General features: G+C 46.4%; 1 protein-coding gene across 15 annotated transcripts in view; it reads left to right on the top strand.

Annotated features, from left to right (window-relative positions):
* ZNF385C (zinc finger protein 385C) overlaps positions 1 to 21,342 on the top strand; it is a 526,232-nt gene that overhangs the window by 382,418 nt on the left and 122,472 nt on the right. For all 15 annotated transcript variants that reach the window (XR_011025353.1, XR_011025355.1, XR_011025354.1 and 12 more), the window contains one exon: positions 1,115 to 1,257. Coding sequence is in view for 11 of the 15 variants with exons in the window: in XM_068263763.1 (XP_068119864.1) it covers positions 1,115 to 1,257 (143 nt within the window). In the remaining 4 variants the exon portion in view is untranslated. The remainder of the gene's footprint in view (positions 1 to 1,114; positions 1,258 to 21,342) is intronic.

The raw sequence follows: 21,342 nt of genomic DNA, 5'->3' as shown, positions 1-21,342 counted from the left end.
CCACACGCATGCAGGAGCGATCAGACCCCCCCATCATCCTCTAGTGGGGAAAAAAGGGGGGCGCTCTGGTGGCTCTGCCTGTTATTTGATCTGTGCTGGGGGCTGTAGAGCCCACCCAGCACAGATCTTAGAAATCAGCGCTGGACCTTAAGGGGGGGGGGGGGGGTAAAGGCTGAGTCCTGAAGTGGTTAATATGAAGGACCTAAAAAAAACAACACAGACCATATGCACCAAAACTCTCACAAAAAAACACCAGCTCCATCAACACACTACTTTATTCACCAACCTATACAACTCGCAAAGAAACTCCAAGCCCACAGGGAGAAGCTACACCTGCTACAGCATGTTGTTATCAAAACTATCACCTCCATGCCATCAAAATTGACAAAAAATGTACTACAGCACAGATATCAACATATGACAGTGGAGGACCTAGATGGGGAAAAAGTGAATTAAAATGCATATGGTTACACTCCAGCATGGTGTAAACCCAGCCTTAGAGAAAAAGAAAAGGGTGCACACCATTAAATAAAGCATTAAGTAAATATCTGATCCAGTATTGCAGTTCTTTGGTGTAGCTCACTATTACAAATACAAAAAAGACACTCCCTGTTTGTAGGGTGACAATTCTTGCCTGAGCAGCCAATTTCTAAATCTAGTCATTTGTAGTACTTGTACATCTTTGCCCAAGGCTGATAATGCTTCCTTCTGGTGCAGCGTTCAGTTCCTTTTCCGAAAAGCAGCTTCTGAGTCGCTTTAAATATAAAGTTATAACATACAGTATGGTAGCTGTGTGACTGCTATGTGACTCAATACTGTCCACATGCCTACCACATTCAGCCAAAAGAGTTTTTGATAAATAATATTGTAGCACCTGCATCTCCATCGAGTACCGTGGAACCTCAGATTGGGCACATTGACTAGGGTTTATGTAACAAGTATTATTATTCATTTCTCTATTCATGTCTTGCTTCCCATTTGAAAAGTTTTAAAACCTTTACATATTTCACAGGGAAATGTAAAACAATGTAAACAATGACTATAAATTTTGCTTTTAAAGGACTTAAAGTTATTTGACTCTGAGTGAAAATGTCTTGTGCTGCTTGTGTTGCAGGAGCTCCTACACATGGTAGTCCATTGTTGGCGTCTCTAGGGATCCCCAACAGACCAATCCAGACACACTTGGACATAAAGCATCTTCTCACCTTCAGGATCAATGGAGTCTCGCCGCTTAGCTTGTTCCCCAATTTTAATGCGGTGAGTAGATCCACAGTATCTCTGTATGAATGCATAAATTAATGACTTCTACAGCAGTATAGCATTTACTTTTGTTTGAACAGTGAAGGTATCGGACAAAGGAATTTTCCTTCTGCACCAGGACTACACACTGAGTAATGTTAAACAGCATGGGATTACAAATTGATGATATCAAACATAGGCTGATATGTAATTGTTTTTCCTCTGAATCAGGCATGTACAAAGTCCGATCTGGGGGCCAAATGCAGCCCACGAGCCCTTTCTGGTGCACCCCCCCCCCCCCAAGCACTCTACAGTTGTTAATTCCATGTGGCCAGCAAGCCGTAGCTTCGGCTGCTCTGCCTCCCGCTTTGCTCGCCTGTAGGTCATCAGCCACCACTATAGCAATAGCAGCCACTAATTAGCAGCTGCCGCTGTGCTTACTGCACACGTTATATGGGTTATTTCCTGCCAAAATGACACGGACGTAGTGTACCTAATGGCAATCAGCAAAAATTGTGTTTATTTTTGCTATTTTGGCCCCCTACCAATCTCAAGAATGTTGATTCTTAGTCTAAAAAGTTTGGGCAACCCTGCTCTAAATGGTCCAAAGTGTTTTTTTTCTTCTAAATGTTATAATCCAGGCATATTTTGTTGGTAACATAAATTCCACTCTATTGTCATATTTCTACCTTGCTAGATTGTACCTCGATACTGTGATGCCGCATGGAAATGTTGAATTAATCCGTTCTGTATTTGCCTGTTTGAGTTCAATGCAAGTTCTCATTCTCACAACTCATGGCCACCCCGCTGTGTTTATGACCACTGGGGAGACACAAGTTTGTTCATTTCTTTTTGAAGTGTCTTTAGCTTGATTATGGTAGAATAAATGTTTGAAGGAAGGTCTTTGAAGCTACCTAGGCATTCTATTCTGTTAAACAATCTAGTTTATACTCTCTGTTCATAGATTTGCACAGTTTTTTTCACCTGAAAGTTGTTAGACGGGAACTCCAGCTTCAACGCTTATGAGGCTTATGTGTTTAACTGTAGATATAATTTCAATTGCTGTCCCTCAAATCAATCTTTAGAGATCATTTTGGATGGAAAAATATAACCTAGGAAATACAGACATGCTCCTTGGTTCCCTTCCAGGTAGTGGGGTGTGGGGGCACGAGCAGCACCTTGCTGTAGGAAGTTTCTTTAAAGAGTAACTGTCGGGCATAAAATCAAAAATCAATTCCTTATTTTTATCTGGTAAACAAGTAATAAGGATGCTAATCAGGAAATCCAAAAGTTAAAATCTCTATTACTTTTTTGGTTGATAAATGATCATTCCCCAGTTTGCCTGACTCTTATTTGGTACGTTGCCACAAAAAGGAAGTTGCAGGGCATGCTGGGTTGTCCTTTTTTGCTTCTGTACATTAGTTAAGTCTGAGGGGAAATAAAGAAGCAAAAAAAAAGACAACCCAGCATGCCCTGCAACTCCCTTTGTGCGGCAACGTACCAAATAAGAGTCAGTTAACCCGGGGAATGATCATTTATCAACAAGAAAAGTAATAGAGATTTTAACTTTTGGATTGCCTGGTTAGCATCGTTATTACTTGTTTACCAGATAAAAATAAATAATTGATTTTTTATTTTATGCCGACCGTTACACTTTAAAGTTCCCGCAGGAAACAAAGGCATCAGGGAACAGCAATCTACAGATTGCTAAAGGACCGGTCAGTGACATCAGGGAACATCTGTACACTTTTAGCTTTCTACCAAAATTATCAGGAATGACCAGTTTGATCTAGAAAAGAATGTATGTGAATTTATCCCTGGCCTTGCCATCCATCAATCATATTGATGTGGTGAAGGAGCAGTAAGGGTATCAATGGCTGTAAAGGGTTCCACTGCACTGAGCAGTACAACACTTGCAGTTCAATCACTGCCCAATACATTCTCTGACAAGAATTGTCACATTCTCTGACAAGAAACCATTATTGTTACAACAAGATGAAGGTGCTAAGCAAGTTACACCACCTCATATGTCTGAGTTAGGCGACACTATGGACGTAAGGTGTGAGGAGGAGGAGGATGAAGTACCTGCTGTTGGTGGAGTTTTGGAGGTGTCTGATACAAGCGAAGCTTTGGAGGATGATTATGATGATGATACTGCCATGGATGCCACATGGGATCCTAAGAGACACGATGACCAAGAGGGCAGTTCAGAGGGGGAGTCAGAGAGGAGTAGGAGGAGACGAGTTGCTGAAAGGAGCAGGGGGAGCTTGTCGTCAGAAACAGCTGGTGGCAGTGTCTAGCACCATGTATCGCCACCTATGGACAGCCAGCCAACATGTCCTTCAACGTCAGCTGCTGACGCCACCATAGTGCCCACACCCCAGGGTGGCTCAGCGGTGTGGAGATTTTTTAGTCTGTGTGCCAAAGATCAGAGAAATCCCATCTGTACTCTCTGCCTCCAAAAATTGAGCAGTGGAAAGGCCAACACCCACGTAGGGACAACTGCCTTACGAAGGCACATGCAGAAAAGGCACAAACTGCAAAGGGAAGACCACCTGAGGAAAAGCAGCACAAAAAAAGCAAAACCACCTTCTTCTTCCTCCTTCAGGTGCATCATCTTCAGCCGCTTTCTCCCTTGCACCTTCACAATCACAGCCTCCCTCCTCCACTCCACCTCTCACCTTGAGCGGTTCCTGCTCCTCTGCCCACAGCAGTAGCCAGGTGTCCGTGAGGGAAATCTTTAAACGGAAGAAGCCAATGTCTGCTAGTCACCCCCTTGCCCGGCGTCTCACAGCTGGCTTGGCGGAACTGTTATCCCGCCAGCTGTTACCATACCAGCTGGTGGACTCTGAGGCTTTCCGAAAATTTGTGGCCATTGGGACACCGTAGTGGAAGATACCAGGCCGCAATTATTTCTCCAAAAAGGCAATACCCAACTGTACCATGCAGTTGAGAGCCAAGTGGTGTCATCTCTGGCACACAGCGTTAGGTCAAGGGTCCATCTGACCACGGATGCCTGGTCTGCCAAGCACGGTCAAGGCAGGTACATTGCTTACACAGCCCATTGGGTCAACCTGGTGACCGCTGGGAAGCAGGGAGTACGTTGCTGTGCAGCGGACCTAGTGATACCTCCACGGCTTGCAGGCAGGCCTGCTGCCACCTCCTCTATTCCTGCTACATCCTCTTCGCTGTCGTCCTCGTCCTCCTTGGCTGAGTGGCAGTTCAACTCTACTGGTGCTGCGATCTCCTCTCCAGCTACACAGCCCCAGCTCCCCAGGGCCTATGTTGCATGCCAGGCATGGTGTCACGCCATCTTAGACATGTCTTGCCTCAAAGCGGAGAGTCACACTGGAGCAGCTCTCCTGGCTGCTCTGAACAAACAGGTGGATCAGTGGCGATAGCCTGACTCACTGGAATTCGACTCTCCTGATGTTCGACCGCCTGCTACAACAGGAGAAAGCCATCAAACAGTATCTCTACAACTACAGTCAAACGACACAGTCTGGGGAGATGGGGATGTTCTGGACGAAGTACTAGACACTTATGCGAAATGCCTGCAGGCTCATGCGGCTGTTTGAGGAGGTGACAAACCTGGTGTGTCGCAGTGAAGGCGCCATCAGCGACTTGATCCCATATGCCTTCTTCCTGGAGCGTGCCGTGCGTAGAGTGGTGGAACAAGCTGTGGATGAGCGTGAACAGGAACAGGAGAAAGAGTTGTGGGATCAATTCTCAGCAGAAGCAGATGATTCCTCAACACCTGCGGCAGCACACGGGGGAGGGGGGAGGAGGAGGAAGAGTCGTGTGGGAAAGAGAAGTCAGATGAGGAAGGTCTTGTTTTGGAGGAGGATGAGGCGGAAGAACAACCGCAGCAGGTGTCGCAGGGGGCTTGTGCTTCAACTTTCCCATGGTATTGTTCGTGGCTGGAGGGAGGAGGAGAACTTAGCTGACATCACTGAGGAAGAACAAGAGGAGACGGATAGTATGTCTGCATCCAACTTTGTGCAGATGGTGTCTTTCATGCTGTCCAGCCTGTTGCGGGACCCCCATATAAAAAAACTCAAGGGGAATGAGCTGTACTGGGTGGCCACGCTACTAGACCCTCGGTATAGGCACAAAGAGGCGGAGATGTTTCCAAATCACCAGAAGGCAGAAAGTATGCAGCACTTGCAGAGCAAGCTGGCAACTATGCTTTACAATGCGTTTAAGGGTAATATCACAGCACAACGAAATAAAGGTACCTCTGCCAGTAATCCTTCTCCCATGTCCACGCAGGCAAGGACAGGATGCTCCAGGGATCTCATGGTGATGTTGGACATGCGGACATTCTTTAGTCCAACGCCTCGCCTTAGCACTTCCGAATCCACCCTCCACCAACGCCTGGACTGGCAGGTAGCCTACTACCTGGCCTTGAGTGTGGATGTAGGCACTGTGAGCAGCGATGATGAACCCTTGTACTACTGGGTGCGAAGGCTTGACCTGTGGCCAGAGCTGTCCCAATTTGCCATCCAACTTCTGTCTTTCCCTGCCTCAAGCATCCTGTCATAAAGGACCTTCAGCGCAGCTGGAGGCATTGTCACTGAGAAGAGAAGTCGCCTAAGTCAAAAAAGTGTTCAGTACCTCACCTTTATCAAAATGAATGAGGCATGGATCCCGGAGGGCTACTGCCCGCCCGAAGACTAATGCTTCATACACACTTGAGATAACAGTCTTTGGAAAATGAAAGATCACAGACCAATTTTACCCCATTCCATGTAGTATGAGAGCCCTACTCTACACAGTCTATTCTATGGAGCTGCACTCCCCATCAGATAAAATCTTTGCAAGAAGCTGCACACAAAGATGCCCGTACACACTCAAAAGATCATTATCTGCAAAAGATCTGTTCCTGCAAAAGATCCATTCCATGCAAAATGCATTATAGTCTATGAGATCTGCAGATCATCATACACACTTGGTTTAACAGACTTCATCTGCATATCTGGCAATCATCTGCAGATCTGAAAATCCACCCTGTTGAATCTGATCTGCAGATGATCTGCAGATGATTGTCTGTTAAACCAAGTGTGTATGATGATCTGCAGATCTCATAGACTATAATGCATTTTGCATGGAATGGATATTTTGCAGGAACAGATCTTTTGCAGATAATGATCTTTTGAGTGTGTACGGGCATCTTTGTGTGCAGCATCCTGCAAAGATTTTATTTGTTGGGGAGTGCAGCTCCATAGAATAGACTGTGTAGAGTATGGCTCTCATACTACATGGAAGGGGGTGAAATTGGTCTGTGATCTTTCATTTTCCAAAGACTTTTATCTCAAGTGTGTATGAAGCATAAGTCAGTCCCCGCACACAGCATCTCTGCCTGCACGCTGTGTGACTGCCTGCCCCATGACTAAGTCGCTCCCCACACAGCATCTCTGCCTGCAGGCCGCTTGACTACCTTCTCTGCCACCACCAACAGGGTCCACCAGGACTCCAGGCGGATTCCTGAATTTTTCAGGCCGCTGCTAGCTATAATAACTTTTCTGGTGCGTGTACATGCCTGCCTAATTTTTCTGGCTGCACTGCAGCTGCAACAACAAAACAAAAGGCATGTACATGTGTCAATTCCCCTTCGTGATCGTTACCTTGCCGCGATGAAGGGGCTTGCGTATCACAATGAAGCAATGACCGACGGCTATATGAGTGTCTCGGGGGGTGGCACACCAAAGATAATAAGGTCGTTGCTTCATTGTGGACAGACCAAATTCGATCAGCTGGACATTCACTGTTGTTTTGTCATTGAGCCGCTATCGCCTGTACTCTCGCCATGGTGCGCACCAGTCCAGCACGGCCGTCACACTCTCAACACAAACAGCTGTTTGCGGTGCGTTATACAGTGAGCTTGGTCTGTCAGTGTGAGTAGTACTCTAATTACACTCCCTGATTGATGTATACACATGCAAGATGTTTTAAAGCACTTTAGGTCTCCAATTTAGCATTCAATGTGATTTCTGCCCTTAAAACGCTGCTTTGCCTCAAATCCAGATTTTTCCCCGGGACTTTTGGCGTTTATCCCACTCCCCCATGCAAAAACTCAGATGTTAGACCCCTTGAAACATCTTTTCCATCACTTTTGTGACCAGCATAATTGTTTCTAGTTTTCAAAGTTCGCCTCCCCATTGATGTCTATTGCGGTTCGCAAACGTTTGCATGTTCGCCGATGATTGCGGAGGTTCGCGAAGGTTTGGGCCATCTCTACTTCCATATGCCATGCTGGTGAGTGGACTGAGCTGCACTGGGAAGGCATGTAGAAGACAGCACATGCTGTGGAACTGGAGGCTCTGTAGCAGAGACTGTGCCACAGGGAAGACACAGAGAAGATGGCAAATGCAGAATGAGACTATGGCCTCGATTCATAAAGCATTTCCGCATGAGGAAATGCTGAAAACGGCTCACTTTACCGACCACACAGCCAAATCTGTATTCATAAAGGCTTTTTCCGCATGAAAAGCCGACATCCACGAGCAGAGTGATAAATCACCGCCTTGCGCGGTGATTATCACAGCAAAAGTAACAAATGCCAATTCATAAAGATTAGAGGTAGCGGTATGCGGACGGGTATTACCGCTACCTCTGATGTGGCGAGAAGCGTGCGGAATACATTGCAGTGAATGGGACAGACCTCCCAAGCAGCTGCAGAGAGAACACCGCACGGAGGGATTCCGCCTGCTTCTCCTGTTTCCGCATGTCTCCCGACAGCCTAACGCCTGCCTACAGCGGAGTATCTCCGCACGCCTGTCACAACTAGCTAAATTTTTATGAATTACCACCCTGAAGGCGGAAATACCGACAGCGGTGTTTCCCCGCTCGACTTTCCCCGCTCGCAGGCACTTTTATGAATCGAGGACTATATGTGAGCCATCTAAACATAGAATGAAACAAGGCATAAGGTGTGGTAGTGGATAGTTGAACTGGGAGTTAAGAGTAGTGCCATGTGTGACCTGCTGTCATGATGGCAATTAGAAAATGCAGCCGTGAAGTATATCCTTGAGTATTCAGGAAGGGTGAGAGATGACTGAAGGACCTGTCATAGAGGCAGGTGGAAGGAATGCAAAGTGGGTGTGGCGGAACAGGGCCTCACAGAGATGGGAGGAAGAGGGGCAATGTGTAGGTGAGGAAAGCTAATCAGAGTGCAGAGGAAAGTCTCTGTATGGAAGAAAGATGAGTGGAGGGAAGGTGATGTGTAGGGGAGGAAGGCAGAGGACAGGAACCAGAAATTGCAAGATTGCCTCACTGGTGAAAACTGGATGTATGTTACTTCCACTTTACTGTATTACATGCTCCAGGGAACACTTTTCTCTGTAGGACATCTATTTATTTTATTGTGGGGTCCCTTTGTGTGTAGTGATCATAGGCGTAGGGCCTGGGGTCGCAGCAGTCGCCTTCGCGACCGGGCCCGGCTCCTGAAGAGGCGGGGAGGGGCCAGGGGGCCCATGCCCGTTTCCAGAGCCGTGCTGCCTGTGCCGCTCGCTGCCCTGAATGCTATTGAGGGTGTGCGCTGTAATGGAGGGGGGAGCCGGAGCCGCGGGGAGGGAAGCCCGACCTCTCCCTCCCTTCCTCTCCCCGGGCTCCCCCCTCGGAATTCAGAGTGAGCGTGCAGGGTAGCGGCGCTATACTAAACTACTCACCTCCGTCTCAGGTTCCAATCGTCGCTGGTCTCCTCCCGCTCCGCATAGATGCTGATACACACGCTGCGTACACGCTGACGCAGCGTGTGTATCAGCATCTATGCGGAGCGGGAGGAGACCAGCGACGATTGGAACCTGAGACGGAGGTGAGTAGTTTAGTATAGCGCCGCTACCCTGTACGCTCACTCTGAATTTCGAGGGGGGAGCCCGGGGAGAGGAAGGGAGGGAGAGGTCGGTCTGCCCTCTCCGCGGCTGAGGCTCCCCCCTCCATTATAGGGGTGGGGGCACCTACCTAACCTGACCTATCCTGGCGGGCAGCTACCTATCCTGGCGGGCAGCTACCTAACCTATCCTGGGGGGCACCTACCTATTCTATCCTGGGGGGCAGCTACCTAACCTATCCTGGGGGGCACCTACCTATTCTATCCTGGGGGGCAGCTACCTAACCTATCGTGGGGGGCAGCTACCTAACCTATCGTGGGGGGCAGCTACCTAACCTATCGTGGGGGGCATCTACCTAACCTATCCTGGGGGGCAGCTACCTAACCTATCTTGGGGGGCAGCTTCCTAACCTATCCTGGGGGGCAGCTACCTAATCTATCCTGGGGGGCAGCTACCTAACCTATCCTGGGGGGCAGCTACCTAACCTATCTTGGGGGACAGCTACCTAACCTATCCTGGGGGGCAGCTACCTAATCTATCCTGTGGGGCAGCTACCTAATCTATCCTGGGGGCACCTACCTAACCTTTCCTGGGGGGCACCTACCTAACCTATCCTGGGGGGGCAGCTACCTAACCTATCCTTGGGGGCAGCTACCTAACCTATCCTGGGGGGCAGCTACCTAACCTATCCTGGGGGGCAGCTACCTAATCTAACCTATACTGGGGGGCAGCTACCTAATCTAACCTATCCTGGGGGGCAGCTACCTAATCTAACCTATCCTGGGGGGCACCTACCTATCCTATCCTGGGGGGCAGCTACCTAATCTAACCTATCCTGGGGGGCAGCTACCTAATCTAATCTATCCTGGGGGGCAGCTACCTAATCTAACCTATCCTGGGGGGCAGCTACCTAATCTAATCTATCCTGGGGGGCAGCTACCTAATCTAACCTATCCTGGGGGGCAGCTACCTAATCTAACCTATCCTGGGGGGCACCTACCTTATCTAACCTATACTGGGGGCAGCCACCTAATCTAACCTATCCTGGGGGGCAGCTACCTAATCTAATCTATCCTGGGGGGCAGCTACCTAATCTAACCTATCCTGGGGGGCAGCTACCTAATCTAACCTATCCTGGGGGGCAGCTACCTAATCTAACCTATCCTGGGGGGCACCTACCTTATCTAACCTATACTGGGGGCAGCTACCTAATCTAACCTATACTGGGGGGCAGCTACCTAATCTAACCTATACTGGGGGGCAGCTATCTAATCTAACCTATACTGGGGGGCACCTACCTATCTAACCTATACTGGGGGGCACCTACCTATCTAACCTATACTGGAGGGCAGCTACCTATCTAACCTATACTGGGGGGCAGCTACCAATCTAACCTATACTGGGGGCACTTACTTATCTAACCTGTATTGGGGGCACCTACCTACCTAGTTAGCCTATACAGGTGGCAACTATACTGGTTACCTATATTGGAGGCACCTACCTAACTAACCTATACTGGGGGCATCTACCTATCTAACCTATGATGGGGGCAACTATTCTGGCTACCTATATTAGAGGCACCCACCTAGCTAACCTGTACTGGGGGCACCTACCCATCTAACTTATACCGGGGGCGCCTGCCTATCTTACCTATACTGGGGGCAACTATACTGGCTACCTATGTTGGAGGCACCTACCTGGCTAACCTATACCGGGGGCAACTATACTGGCTTACCTATGCCTGGCTTCCTATACTGGGGGGACCTATAGCTGGCTATAGTGATTTGGATATGTATGTGCGTCGAGTGTTGCTGGGAGGGGGGCCCACATCCAGATTCCGCATCAGGGCCCAGAGGTTTGTAGCTACGCCACTGGTAGTGATGCTTTAAAAAGGTGAAAAAAATGATTCCTCTATAGGAAAAACAGAAAGTAGAATTTATGTGTGATCAACTGATCATCTGACTGAAATCAGCCACTCAGAAACAGTGCAGCCATGTAAAGACTTGGAGTACCTCGGAGGGGGGAGAAGAAGAGGGAGCACAAGGGATGGAGGAGCCCTCTAAGTGCACCAGTATATAAGGGATAACTCTGGGATATAGGATATGCTTAGAAAGCCTTCTGTGGTTCTGACCCTCAATGCATTCATGTTATGAGCCTATAGGCTATATCTATCTATATCTATTTGCTTGTAATTTTAGAATATTAACTTACACCTTATCACTTGAGCACTGTCTGAGCACTTTATCCCTTGAAAAAGCATCATTTAGAAGTGAAACATGTCAGGTTTTTTGGTGGGGGTTGTGTAATTTTATATGTATCTTGTGATGTCTATGGGACCTGGGATAATGATCCTTATCCAGTACGCACTGAAATAGCAGGCACTGCATCATTTGCAAGTTTATATATGTAAAAATTCAGCCGAATACTCTTTTCTTATCCTTTTAATAGTCTATTAAAAGTTAAGTTTTAATGATTCAATAATAGGATATATTGTGTTGTGATATTTATGGTTCTGTGATTAGTTCTGACCCTCTTCGGCAGGTATTCTGCTAATTGGCTACGTCTCACAGTGCTAGGAAGGGAAGGAGGCACTGTAAACAAAAAAAGTTACTAAATAGATAAAAACAGTTTAAAAGGTAAGAAACACCTCTAATAATGAGACACATTTTAAAGGATACCAGAGCTCAAAAGATTTGGAGAATCGGGGGGAGCAGGCATATACTATCACCTGTCCTGATGTCCCCCATTCTCCTCTCTACCCCTCTTATCTTACCTAACAGCCTCCCGGGATTCTCCAAAACTTTTGAGCTCTGGTACTTTAAGTGAAAAAATTATAATTTATTAGAAGTAACACTGGACAACGCATTTCAGGCATTCACTGGCTTCTTCAGGTCAATAACAGTATCTAAAAACAAATTCAGGAAAAGAGCTAACAGCCAAATGCTAATAAAAGTTGAAAAATAATCACAATACATATGTAACACTTAAATACATTAAGGCTGCTTACACACCAAGACGTTACAGGCGCACGTTAGTGCGCCTGTAACGCTCCCCCAACGCACAGCAATGTAACACAAGTGGGCTGTTCACACAGCCCACGTTGCGTTACATGTAACGCTGCATGTTCTGTGCAAAGTGCAGCATGCTACGGCGTTGGAGCGGCTATAGCCGCGTTAGACTGTTTGCACATGCGCAGTGGGGGGGGGCGGAGAGGAGGCGGGGAGAGCCAGCTACAGTAGCCGCGCACATGGCTACTTAATATTCACTGCACTGGCGGGCGCTGATTGGCCGGCGGGACCACGTGATGCGGAGTGTCTCGCTCCGCATCACGTGGTCCCGCTGGCCAATCAGCGCCACTCTGGGAGACATTATAGGACTCGAGTCGCCTAACGCGGCTCACTCTACCGTCGGCTCTTGCAGCACCATACGTTGTGTTAGGTGCACGTTATGCGACCTTAACGTGCCACCTAATGCAACGTCTTGGTGTGCAAGAAGCCTAAAAGAGAGAAGGTGGTACAAAAATGATAAAAACAGGGTATCAATATAGGAGGGTAATTGCAGGTATTAATATAGGTGGGGCAATAAGCCTTGTCTGTGAAGTTAAAAGTAAATCTAAGCCTTTATAGATCTAAAGTAAGTGTTCAGGAGGCATGCAGAAGCAGTGGTGGCTCCAGTTGAAACATTTTAGATGGGGGCACAAAGGCTGGCTGGTGGGGCCCATTTATGGGTGATCAAAATCAATGTGTGTATGGCGAGCTTTAGATATTTTTTGCCTAACTCAGGTGAGTGCACATTAATTACAAGGGATTTTGCAAGGATTATGAGGTACTTATGGCAAAAAGATAAGACCCTTGATTAACTCAATGCCTACATAAACTCAGGCTGATATAGAGATTTATTTGCATTTGTTCACTGTACGCTGCTGAAGCCTGGAAACAGTTAATTGTATGTTACTGAGCGGTGGGGGGGGCTCAGTGATTCCCAGAGGGGCCAGCGCCCCAGCGTGTCCCAGTGTAGCACCGCCCATGTGCAGAAGTGTGATAGAAAATATCCCCAATGGTAGATGGCATAGTGACTTGTACTATTAAATAAAAAGAAAAATTAATTATGTAAACCAGTGCAAATTTAAATAAAAACATAAGATAGCTCAATTAAGGCTATGTGGGTGGTATAAATACTGTAAATACAAATGCATGGATAGAGATTAATATTAAGAATAATTTACAGAAAATAACTAGTAAGCAATTCTTTTAGGGTACAGTGTTGATAGTGCACCCTCATAAAGATAGATAACATGGTGGAGTAGATAATATTACATAGTTACATAGTTATTTAGGTTGAAAAAAGACATACGTCCATCGAGTTCAAACAGAGAACAAAGTACAACACCAGGCTGCTCCCTCACATATCCCTGTTGATCCAGAGGATCCAATTAGCCCATGATCCAATTAGCCCCAAAAGGAAAAAAATTCCTTCCCGACTCCAGATGGCAATCAGATAAAATCCCTGGATCAACATCACTGGGCATTACTTAGTAATTGTAGCCATGGATGTCTTTCAACGCGAGGGAAAGCATCTAAGCCCCCTTTAAATGCAGGTATAGAGTTTGCCATAACTACTTCCTGTGGCAATGCATTCCACATCTTAATCACTCTTACTGTAAAGAACCCTTTCCTAAATAAATGGCTAAAACATTTTTCCTCCATGCACAGATCATGTCCTCTAGTGCTTTGAGACGGCTTAGGGACAAAAAGCTCATCCGCCAACCTTTTATATTGCTCGCTGATGTATTTATACATGTTAATTAGATACCCTCTAAGGCGGGATCTAACTGTTGTGTTGTAAAAAATATACAAACACTGCTTTAGGTACTGATCACATAATTATGGGTAGAATACAAATGAATTAAAAAGCTAAATAATAACTATTGCTGTTGTCTGTAAATGGTGTAGGTAAAGTTCATGTTGTATGTGAACTTGTTGCACTGTGTCCCCTCTTGGCATGAGGCTCATAGCCTGACAATGCTGGGGTATATTAGCTATTGTCTTCACCATTTCCTTATTTCATCCCTTATCATTTGTGGCTTTAGTATGTAATCCTGACTATCCCACAACTGGCTCTTGAAGAAGCGATCTTTACATTATGAAATTCTGAAATGGTCATTTTATTTTGTGTTTAGTGCATCCAATCCTGGTTATGTTAGCCTGGGTTCTCTGGATGCTGTAGTGGTTAGCCTTCCACTACTGTAAAATAGATCAGAGAGGGGTTGATCTGCTTGCCACATTGGGTGGCAATCTAAACATGTATGCCCACCGTTAGAGTGTTGAGAATAGAGGATGTAACTGGTTGATGCAAGGGATCCTTCAAAAACATTGCACACATGACTTCCCACTGGCAGTTTTCTGCTCAGCCATCACAATACATTTGAATGGGAGCAACAATAAACACCTTCCAACGGGGGGGGGGGGGGGGGGGGGGTGATGGGCCCTGGGGAGGAATCATGTGTACAGGAAATGGTCCTGAAAAAAGAAGGAAATTACAAAATGGAGCTCTAACTGCAGCAGGTGTCTGACAGCCATTACCTGATTTATATGAACGCCTACAGGCAGGAAGCGGAATGGATTATAAAAGATATTCATTGGATTATAAAATGTAATCATTGAAAACAAACACATTTCATGGGCCCCACCCAACCGATCAGGCCAACATAACAGTGCATGTTAAGAGAAACACCATAGACTTGGAGCACCTGATTTAGTAACAAATGCACTTCAAGTAATACAGGTGCTCCAAGTTTATGGTGTTCTTCTAACAGGCACTGTTATATTGGACTGAGGAGGCGGGTTGGGCCCTTGAAAGACATGGTAATTTTTTTCCATTGAATATATTTTATAATCCACTAGACCTAAGGCCCGTTTAAAACAGGCACTAGGCTCTTGCCACATAAGCCATGCGGATGTGCACACAGGTCGGCGCATGCCGCCACGCACACCATCGCACGCCCCCCTACCCGCCTGGCCCCATCCTCCTCCTGTCCCAACGGCTACACATGCGCAGTAGCCAAAAAACACGGGGGACAGGAGGATGACGCAGGGACACATAGGATTTTATTATATAGGATTCCTCATCTGAGGTAGTAATACGTATTGTTTCAACAGCTTACTAGAACTTTATACACCCTGGGCTCCTTATCCCACCCTTCGTATTACTTTAAGGGCCCTTTTCTACTACCCTGCATTTTGCGATCTAATTCCGATTGCTAACGGATTGCAAATGCAGGTTACAGTAAAACTAATGGAAACGCCAGCGGCCATTGCATCGCGACTTTGGCCCGAGCGCAGTCGTCATCCTGTCACGTTTTCTATGTATTTTAGCTCTATTATACTGGCTATAGTAGCCCAATCTCAATAACATAGTAAAAATTGTATTGAAACGCGATTGCGATTGCGTTTCATAGTGGAAAAGAGCCCTAAGTCACTGGCCCAGAATGCTGGATCAGATGCTTTAATGCTGGTCTGAATACACTGGCTGCATGCTTGTTGCAGGTGTGTGACTCAATAACAACTAAAGTCAAAAGCTCAGCGTGACAGCCAGGCAACTGACATTGTTTATAAGGAAATGAAGATTGCAGCCTCTTGTATTCTTCTCACTTCAGGTTCCCTTGAAGTACAGTGATCGGACATACAGTGGGATGCGAAAGTTTGGGCAACTTTGTTAATCGTCATGATTTTCCTGTATAAATTGTTCCTTCTGTCTATCCGAGATTTTTCTTGGTCTGCCACTTCGAGCCTTAACTTGAACTGAGCCTGTGGTCTTCCATTTCCTCAATATGTTCCTAACTGTGGAAACAGACAGCTGAAATCTCTGAGATAGATTGCTGTATCCTTCCCCTAAACCATGATGATGAACAATCTTTGTCTTCAGGTCATTTGAGAGTTGTTTTGAGACCCCCATGTTGTTACTCTTCAGAGAAAATTAAGACAAAGGAAACTAAAGCTGGCAATACACTGGCCCAATTTGCCGCCGTTTGGACAGCAGATTTGATCACTGGGATCGAATCTGCTGCCAATCGTTCGCGCTTCACGCCGAATTTCGATCCATTTCGTCCGATCCCGTCGATCGCTCAGTGCGGAAAATTACCGCCGATCGCCCACGGGTAGGGAGCGCGTCGCTAGCGGCGTTCGATTGCCCGACGACCGACGGAATAGAGCGGCAATACATTACCTGCTCCGCCGGCGCGACTACCCCCCGGTCACCGCTGCTCTGTGTCCGCGCTGGTCTCCGGCATGCTTCAGTTCCTCCTGCCTGGTAGGAAGTTTAAACAGTAGAGGGATCTATCTGTTGGTCGAATCTGATGGCAAATCGACCAGTGTATGGCTACCTTTACAATTGCCCCCCTTAAATACTCTTTATCATAATTGGATTCACCTGTGTATGTAGGTCAGGGGTCACTGAGCTTACCAAGCCAGTTTGAGTTCCAATTATTAGTTGTAAAGGTTTTGGAATCAATAAAATGACAACAGTGCCCACATTTATGCACCTGCCTAATTTTATATAAACAATTATTGCACACTTTCTGTAATTCTAATAAACTTTATTTCACTTATTAAACATCACTGTGTGTGTCTCCTATATGATATATTTAACTTACATTTTTATCATAACAACCAACGATATATACAGGAAAATCATGACAATTAACAAGGTTGCCCAAACTTTTGCATCCCACTGTAAGACTATGGGCTCGATTCACTTTACTCCAGCAGCGTGAGTTAAAAACAGAGTGTGCCCGCTATGCACCCTATGCGCGGTTGTGCTTCATAGTGTGCCTTCTTTAGTTACACAAGCTGCTTACATAGCAACAAGTGCTCCATTAAATGCTGGGTGCTGCTGTGAAGTATTTCAGCTGCGATACTTCACTAGCGCGGTCGCTACTGCATTAATTAACAAAGTAGCGTCCCCGATACTTCACAGCAGCACCCGGCATTTAAAGTCTTGCGTGTTGCTATGTAAGCAGCGCATGTAACTAAGGAAGGCACACTATGCCAGGCACGTGCGTGGGGGGGGGGGGGGGGGGGAATCTGGGTGACCCTGTTTTTAAATTCTCAATAAAGGGGCCCCTTTGGCCAAGCTCCGCCCTCCCCATGGTAAGTTCCACCCCCTGGGATACTTTTGGGAGGAAGAGGCTCTGGACAGGAATCCTAGTGTGGTCATTCCATCAGCTGTGTGGGAGCAAGTAAGATCTCCCTGACAGCTGCACCTACTGAGACCTCTCCCTCCCCAGCACCCACAGTGACTTATTACTCAACCTAGCACCCACAGTTTCCTCGCCCACCACCTGGCACCCACAGTGACCCTCCCCCAGCACCCACAGTTACCTACCCCTCCTGCTGCCACCAACAGTGACCTCTCTCTCTCCAGCACTAGCAGTGATTTCCCCTATAGCCAGCACTTAACCCCCACTTGGGATTTATGACCACCCTATACCTAGCAACCAGCTCCCATATGTAATCCAGTACTCACCTATGCCAGCACCCACATGGCACCAAATACCCTTCATGGTCTGCACCCAGTACCCAAACATGGTCTGTACCCACATAGCACCCAGTACCTAGCCATTATATGCACCTAGTACCCTACCATGGCCTGCACCCAAATAGCACACAGTACCACCCCCATGGTCCGACCTATATGACATCCTATACTCTTCCATGGCGCACATCCAGACCCCACATGGCACTTACTACTCACTCATATCTTGCCCACTGCACCTACATGCATCCAGTACCCACCCTTGGCCTGTACCCAGCACTTACATGACTCCCTGTACCAATTAACACTCACTACTTTTTAGCACCATCTGCTACTCATTGAGCACCCAATACTGCTTAGAAGCCACTGCAAATTAACACCCAATATGACTTAGCATCCACAACAACTTAGCACAAACTGGACCTTGGTAGCCGCTGCAGCTTGACACACACTGTACTTTGGCACATCAGAACTCTTTGCAACTTAACTCAAACTGGACCTTTGCATTTTACCACCCACTGCATCTAGGAACCCACTGCACCTTGGCACTTACTGCAATTTTGCACCTACTTATGCTTAGCAACCACTGCATATTGGCAACCACTGAAAAGAAGCATGGGTACTGATCAAGAGGGCCAAAGGTCCCACAAATCATAGGCGAGTCCATGCCTACATCAGGCTCCACTGTGCCCACTCTGATAATGGGCACCTATCACTGCTGATTTGAGGGTGGGTGGTGGAACCAAAAGACTTGGTTGAAAGGAGACACAAAGTCTTCCTGATACTCCTATAAAGGAATGAGGAAAGGGGGGGGGGGCAGAGACTGCTTAATACTCCTTTCTGGAGACAGGTATTACATACACGCACAATTTGGAGGGATTGATTGATTGGGGCCCCTTTTCAAATTTGAGCACCACTCCCTTGAGCATCCTCTGCATGGCTCTGCGCTACGCAACATGCATAGCGGGTGCGCATTGTTTTTAACTTGCGTTGCTGGAGTAGCGTAGTATAGTGAATCAACCCCTATGTTTGGTAATGGTAGTGGTTTTGTTCTTATACCACCCCATTTCCAAAATGGTTGTGATGCTATGTAAAATTCAAAGGAAACCTAAATTGAAGTAAAAAAAAAAACAAGTTTAACTTACGTGGGACTTCTACTAGCCCCCTGCAGCCACCCTGTGCCTGCGCTATCACTAAGTGTCCCTCTAGTCCCCCGCAGCGACCCTCTGTGATTTGGATGTGCTGCCTTGGTCCGCACACCTCCTGATCGCGTTCCTGTAGACTAATCAAACAGTATTTTGGTCTATGTCTGCTTCCATGAAAGCAGGAAGTAGACACACCGCAGATTTATTGCAGGATTTGTATCAGCTGTAACAAATATTTTTCTTTAAAGGTTATTATGCTGTTCCTTATCTTTTAGAGTAGAGATAGTTCTGAGTTCAGGTCTGCTTTAACCACTTTCTCCTCCTGGACATAGAGCTACGTCCAGGAGGCCATATGCGCTCCCACGGCGATCGTGCTCGTGCAGGCGTGCTCCCAGCCGCGGATTGTTAGCCCAGGAATCAATGAATCGGGCCATGGTGCCCGATCACTGATTCCTCTCCCCCCACAGAAAAAGCGACAGCTTCTTTCGGAAGCCTCACTTTTTCTGCCTCCTACGCCCCCCTACGTCCCTCTCAGCGTACCTAAGGTTGCTACCTTGTGGCCAAAAAGTAAAACTACATCTGCATAAAAAAAAAAATTAACATATATTTACATTAAAAAAATACTATTTACATCCCATCCTCCTAAAAAACCCAAATAAAATGTTTAATAATAATAAAAAAAATTACAATAAAAAAACACATAAATATTTACCTAAGGGTCTAAACTTTTTAAATATCTATGTAAAGATGAAATATTTCTATTTTTTTTTTTATTATTATAAGCTTGTAAATGGTGATGGATGCAAAACGGAAAAAATGCACTTTAATTTCCAAATAAAATATTGTCGCCATACATTGTGATAGGGACATAATTTAAACGGTGTAATAACCGGGACAAATGGGCAAATACAATACGTGGTTTTTAATTATGGAGGCATGTATTATTTTAAAACTAGAATTGCAGAAAACAGAAATAATGAATTTTTTTCTTATTCTTACTATTAAAATGCATTTACAGTAAGGTAGCTCTGAGCAAAATGTACCACCCAAAGAAAGCCTAATTGGTGGCGGAAAAAACAAGATGTAGATCAGTTCATTGTGATAAGTAGTGATAAAGTTATAGGCTAATGAATGGGAGGTGAACGTTGCTCGGATGCATAAAGTGAAAACAACTGAGGGCTGAAGTGGTTAACAGTGATTCGGGGAATCACCTGGGCACAGCTGCCCTCTCCTATTATCAAGAAGTTTTGAGTCAGGATGATATCACTTAAACCATTTACTGCTCCCCTATTGTGGTGCTTATAGGCAAAAGTAGTGAGGAGAAAAATATTTTCTGTTTGTCTTTGTCCTGTTATATATGTTGTTTGTCCCACCAAAGAGGCAGAAGCTGGGGTTAGCAAATCAAAGCTTCTAGTAGCTCTTACAATTAATCAGCAGCTGTGTTCATTGTTCAGTGATGGTCTAATTCCATATTCCAACTCCTTTGTCGAGCTAATTAATGTGAGAGAACGCGGAAAAGCCGCCGCGTGTGCTGCTGAGGAGGCGGCGGTTTGCGCGCGGAAGCGTGCGTCTGGTAACAGGGCAGAACGCGGAAAAGCCGCCACATGTAACAACAGTAAGGCGGCTGCTTCCGCGTCCAGCACGGCGGTTTGCACGCGGCAGCATGTGTCTGGTGTGGCTGAGTCTGTTAGTGCACACAGGCTTAGGAATACGCGCGCGCTGAGAGGCAGAACTCTTATACTGGGCAAGGAGAGATCAGCTGATCACGCCGATCAGCTGATTCCAGAGCAAGTTACTATTGGTTGATCAATTAGGGGTGGTGCCGGAGAGCACTACTCCATATATAGTTACTGCTGGCCAGTCTCAAGTTGTCTGCCGTTGCGAACACTACGTGGAAGCACTCAGACCTTAGTCAGATCCAACAGTGTGTTTGAACCAGGTGGACCTGGGAATTCACACTGAGCCAGATTACTTGTACTGTTATTCTGTTTATGCTTAGACTAGTTCCAGGGTGTAGAGACCACGGACCTCACACCCAGACTAGGTAACTTGTGTTATCTATCTGTTATACTTCAGACTAGTTCCAGGGTATAGAGACCACGGACCTGACACCCAGACTAGGGAACTTGTGTTATCTATCTATTATACTTCAGACTAGTTCCAGGGTGTAGAGACCACGGACCTCACACCCAGACTAGGGAACTTGCGTTATCAATCTGTTATTCATCAGACTAGTTCCAGGGTGTAGAGACCAAGGACCTGACACCCAGACTAGGCATTGTTGATATCTGTTATGACTTACTACTTTCCTGACTATCCCTTTGATCTCTGATTCGGTACTTCGCATATCTGATATTCCGTTGCCAGACCCTGCTTGCCTAGGATACCGAATCAGCCTTCTGTCTTTGTACTTAATCTGTCTGTGTGTTGCCGACCAGGCGTGCCCGACCTCGAGAGCTATCTCTCCTCTTAAGAGATAGTCTCGAGATTAGATAGTGACATCCACCTTCAGGTGTCACTCACTCTCTGATCCTTCCTATCTCCAGCCTGACTTCACCCCTTGGAGAGTCTCAGGCTGTTGGAAGGTTCCTGTG

The sequence above is a fragment of the Hyperolius riggenbachi genome, chromosome 12 (assembly GCF_040937935.1).
Source record: "Hyperolius riggenbachi isolate aHypRig1 chromosome 12, aHypRig1.pri, whole genome shotgun sequence".
NCBI lineage: Eukaryota > Metazoa > Chordata > Amphibia > Anura > Hyperoliidae > Hyperolius > Hyperolius riggenbachi.
Note: the sequence above shows the minus strand (reverse complement) of the source record. Positions and strands in the feature narration are given on the sequence as shown.